The following is a 4,656-nucleotide window of genomic DNA, read 5'->3' as shown; positions in this document are numbered from 1 at the left end:
AAAAAAAAAAAAAAGAAAAGAAAACAAACAAACAAACAAAAAACCCCAGCCAGGCCTTTTGTTCTCCTCCCTATCTCAGCTCTGGTGTCTGTCTGACCTTTCTGAGGTCTCTCATGGCAAACCTGAGTCACGTAGAGGCTCCTCTGAAGCAGGGGGAGGTTGTGAAGAGAAAAGGGAGGGAGATAAAGGATAAAGTTACAGACCTAGGAGGGGGTTTCAGGTATTTTTAAAAATAATTGTAATCACTACTGTAAAATGAAACATGTCTGGAACTGCCAAGTCTGAGAGGAGGTTTCAAGAGCTGCAAGACCCAGCTCATTTTTTCCAGTGTGGCTCTCAAATATTGTCTGTTCTTGCCTCAAATCCTTCTCCAAAACTGAATGGCTGCTGTCTGTTCTTGCCCCAGTCCCTCTCCAAAGCTGAAGGCAGCACTGCAATACTGGGAAGGGGAAAAAAAACCCCAAACCTTAATTTTAAACAAATATTTTTGATAAAACTCCAGGCAGAGAGAAAAAAATACTGTGGGTAGAAAGAAAAGAGGACTTCGGGTTTTGTTTGGTTTTCCTCCTGGATTTTTGGTAGCAATCCCTAAACAATGGAAGGGGCTGTAACTCGTGGGTAGTGCAGCTGAAAGGAAGTGGAATTATCCACGGGAAAAAATGGCATTATTCTCAGAAATACAGTTATCAGTCATTTTTACAGATGGTTCTTAAAACCATCAGGAGGCCAAGTTTTAGTGGCAACATTCAGGCACAAAGCAGCCCAGCCCATCGTTACCAGCTCAGACTGGGGTGAAAAAAGCTCAAGTGTCTCTCAAGTGTCTGAAAAAAAGGGGAAATCTGAAAGGTTGAAAAACAGGAACTCACTTGGCGACAAGGCCTGCACCTCTGAGAAGGGAAAGTTTCATTTCTGGCAGTGGGAAGAAGAGCGTGGGCAGAGGCAGCACCAAATCATTCACCTCTCTCTGCCCGTGTGCAGCCACTTCCTGGCATTTTTAGGGAGGACTGGACCAAAAAAATCCAAGCAAGCTTTTCACAGAAGAGTGACAATGGCAATTAAAAATAAAAATTGCTGCTCCTCCACTTCCAGGGAAATATCTGTGTTGTTTTAGTTAAACTGGCAACCCACCGGCACCCAAATCCTCAGCAAATCCAATCCCAGATCCCAGACTGCTTCGGCTTGGAAGGGAGCAGAAAGACAACCTCATTCCAACCTCCTTCCAACAGGGCTCCCTGTAAATGCCTTCAATCCCATCAAATAGTAAGTTTTTTGATGGGATTGCACAGCACAGGGATGGGATCCAGCTCTAGGGCAGGGATTGTCTGTCCAGAGGAGCAAAGGCAGCTCGTCCTCAGCTCCCCCAGCAGGGCCAGCATCTGTTCTTTTCTCCAGGCAGAAAGGTTTTTGGGGAATCTCTGGCTGGGGGAGGCTGCAGGAAGGCACAAGAACACTCTGTGCTGGGGCACCTTCGTGTGTAGCTGAGGCAGGAAACGGAGGGGGATTCCTGGAAGCAGCTGATGAGCCCACAGGACGGGAGGGGGGGGACAGCAGCGCCTCTGCTACACCAGCAGCTCTGTGGTGTGTTCCTGTGGGTTGCCCTTCTCATAACCCACAGCCCCACGCGGCTCAGGAGTTATCAGCACCTTACTCACTTCCAGGGAAACGTGGTCCCTGCCCCGTGGGCCCCACGAGCTGCTGCCCACGGGCTGATGCTCATCTTCGGAGAACCCGCGGGGGGTGTTCCCTGGAATCCCTTCCTCGTGGTCACCCACGGCCACCCCTGCCACCCCACCCCCTGCAGGGCCATGGGGCACGTTCAGAGACCTCTCCAGGGCTCTTGTGGAGGGGCTGAGCCATCCCCCACCATGACCCCTGTGGTCAGAGCTGGTGCCAGGCCAGGCTTGCAGGGCAAACGCTGCAGAGGAAGCCAAGGACGATGCAAGGAGAGAACTCGAAGCTGTGGCTGATCACTTGGTGATCACAAATCACCCAGGGACACCCCAACAATCCCACCCTGTCCCTCAGAGCCTTGTCCAAACCCTCCTGGAGCTCTGACAGCCTCAGGGTCGTGACCAAACCCTGGGGAGCCTGTTCAGTGCCCAACCACCCTCTGGGGGAAGAACCTTGTGCTGAGATCCACCCTAAACCTCCCCCAACACAACTTCAGGGCACTCCTGGGGTCCTGTCCCTGCTCACACCCTCCCCCCTCAGTCCCCTCTGCTCCACTTTAATCCTGCTTCCCACAGGAATTCTTTGCTCCCAATCCCACACACCACACGCCCTGCAGAGCTGCGACCACGCCTTTATTTCCCACAGGTGCCCCTCTTTGTATACAATACAAAAGTTTCTATACACTGTATATGCACTTGCACACAGGAAACCCCTTGCTGAAGTCCACCATATGTATAACATATAAGGAAATTTATGTCTAAATACCCCTGGTATTCTTTTGAATACATTTTCTGCTGCCTCTCCTGGCATCTGCTCGGGTGCTGCGGATCCCAAGTCCCATTTCTGAGGGATTGTCTACGGAGGAGACGCACCTGAAGTGCAAACCCCTTCTGAACTGTGGCACTCTCAGCTCTGCTGCCTCTTGAACCTTCCCACTGAGGCCTCTCAGACACATCCAGAGCTGCTCCCACCAACACTCCAAGTTCCTCCCAGATTTTTTTTTTTGATTTTTGAACTTGCTGTTTAACTCCAGGCTGCTTAACCTGTGGGAGAACCTCAGAGAAATGAGGGTCAATTCACACCAGGTGGGGGGGTTTAGTGGCAGGGATGGAGGGCACTGCTCTGGTCTGAGTGGGGGTTCCACTGACAGTGTGCTCAGTTTGGAATTAAACAGCTGCACAATGAAATAATCCCACAATTAAACAGCTCCACAATTAAATAATCCCACGGTTAAACACCTCCACCGTGAAACACCTCCACACAGCCACAGAACAGGCACATCCCCTGGACCAACCCACGGGCTCAGAAATGCAGGAGACAGCAAAGGATGGGGAGTCAGTTCTTGATGAGGCTGGAATTGGAGTCCACCTGTTCCTCCTGGATAGGAATTCGACAGCTCCTGTCCTCTGGGAGACAGTTATAGAAATGAATATGGAATCAAAAGGAATAGGGAATAAAAATAGATGCTAAATAAAAGTACTAAATAAAAAGACAAAAAAAATTTTAAATATAAAGAAATGCTAAATAAAAATACCGAATAAAAACCCAAATAAAAAAAATTACTAAATAAAAATAAAAATAGAAAATAAATGCTAAATAAAATAAATACTAAATAAGTAATAAATAATAACTAAATAAAAATAAATCCTAAATAAATACCAAATAGAAATGAATGCTACATAAAAATAAATACTACATAAAAATAAATACTAAAAAATAAATACCAAATAAAAATAAACACTGTAGAGTGGAAGGGGCAGGAAAAGGGAAGGCAGGGACTTGTCTGGTTTTGTGGATGATCATAAAAGGAGTGACATTTGGTGCTGGAAAACACCAGTGTAGGGATCAGGGAGGACACACTTTGCCCTGGATCTGGGGATGGAACCTGAGGCAGCTCTGGGTTATTAATTCTGAATATCAAATTCGTCCCTTCTCAGTCACACCTTCCCTGTGTTTGCAGGAGACCCATCAGGACACTTCCCTTCTACCTGGGCAAAAAAAAAACAATTCCCATTTTACTCTTTAAAAAAATCCATTCTGGATCCTGCCTGTGCTGAAGAGAATTCCCTGCAGGAAAACTGGAAGGGGGGAAAAACCAGACAGAGGTTTTAAAACACTGTGACCTCCATCCCTCAGGACCAAACAGGGGCTAAAACCTCTGCAGGTGACACTTTCCACTCAGCCAGGCAGCCTTTAGAATGATTACTTATGAATTTTCCAGTAGAGGGGGCCTGATTGTTCTTTTTCCCCCGTATGTTTTTCCCTCCCTAAAAAGAAACTCACTCTGATTGTTGCTTCCACGAGGCCTCCCCTTGTTCTCTTTTCTGGCTGCTTGGATAATCAGCAGGAGAATGGATATTCCACTCACCACGAGCAGGATCAGACAGAGCAGGAGAAGGGAGAGAGAGCCTGGGAAAAAAAATCCAGAAAAATCCCTTTGATTTCCCTTCCCAGGAAAAAAATAATCAGTGGGATTTCACCCCCCAGGAAAATCACCTCCCAGGTGGGATTTCACCTCCCAGGGGAGCAGTTTGAGGTGAAAATCCCTGCTCAGTTCTTGCCAACCAAGCCCAGTCCCCTCCTTACCCCAGTTGGTGTCTGTGGGGTCGCTGGGATCGGGGCAGATGGAAGGACCTTCCCCGGCTTGGGGTGGGGTGGAGATGGTGGCAGTGGAGCTGTTATCCATGTGGGAAGTGGTGAGGAGACTCCAGGCAGGGCTTGCAGTCCCAGGGACCTCTGGCAGCGGGCCAGGACTGCCACAAACAGCATCCTGGGCCTCTGTCCCTGCTCGGAGGGTGCTTTTCCCAAGGCTGCTGCAGCTGGGAATAAAATCAGCGGGATTTTTCAGGCACTTGCTGCAATGACTTTCTAAATTATATCCACCTGAGCGACCACCACAACCCTTGTTTGGTCACCACAAGCTCGGGGTTTACCTTTCCTACAGTCCACAGATAACGTGGAGAACAACCAAGATGTGCAAGAACG

At 48.4% G+C, this 4,656-nt stretch overlaps 1 protein-coding gene across 1 annotated transcript in view; it reads right to left on the bottom strand.

Moving 5' to 3' along the window:
• The window catches only part of TNFRSF4 (TNF receptor superfamily member 4), a 10,722-nt gene that overhangs the window by 1,700 nt on the left and 4,366 nt on the right, over nucleotides 1-4,656 (bottom strand). The window contains exon 6 of the mRNA XM_027909012.1: nucleotides 98-143. Within this exon, the coding sequence (XP_027764813.1) occupies nucleotides 98-143 (46 nt within the window). The remainder of the gene's footprint in view (nucleotides 1-97; nucleotides 144-4,656) is intronic.

This window comes from Empidonax traillii, unplaced genomic scaffold (assembly GCF_003031625.1).
Source record: "Empidonax traillii isolate 1590-97213 ecotype Southwest subspecies unplaced genomic scaffold, ASM303162v1 scaffold1915:size109364, whole genome shotgun sequence".
In the NCBI taxonomy this organism is placed as follows: Eukaryota; Metazoa; Chordata; class Aves; order Passeriformes; family Tyrannidae; genus Empidonax; species Empidonax traillii.
This window is presented reverse-complemented; position numbering and strand designations above follow the sequence as displayed.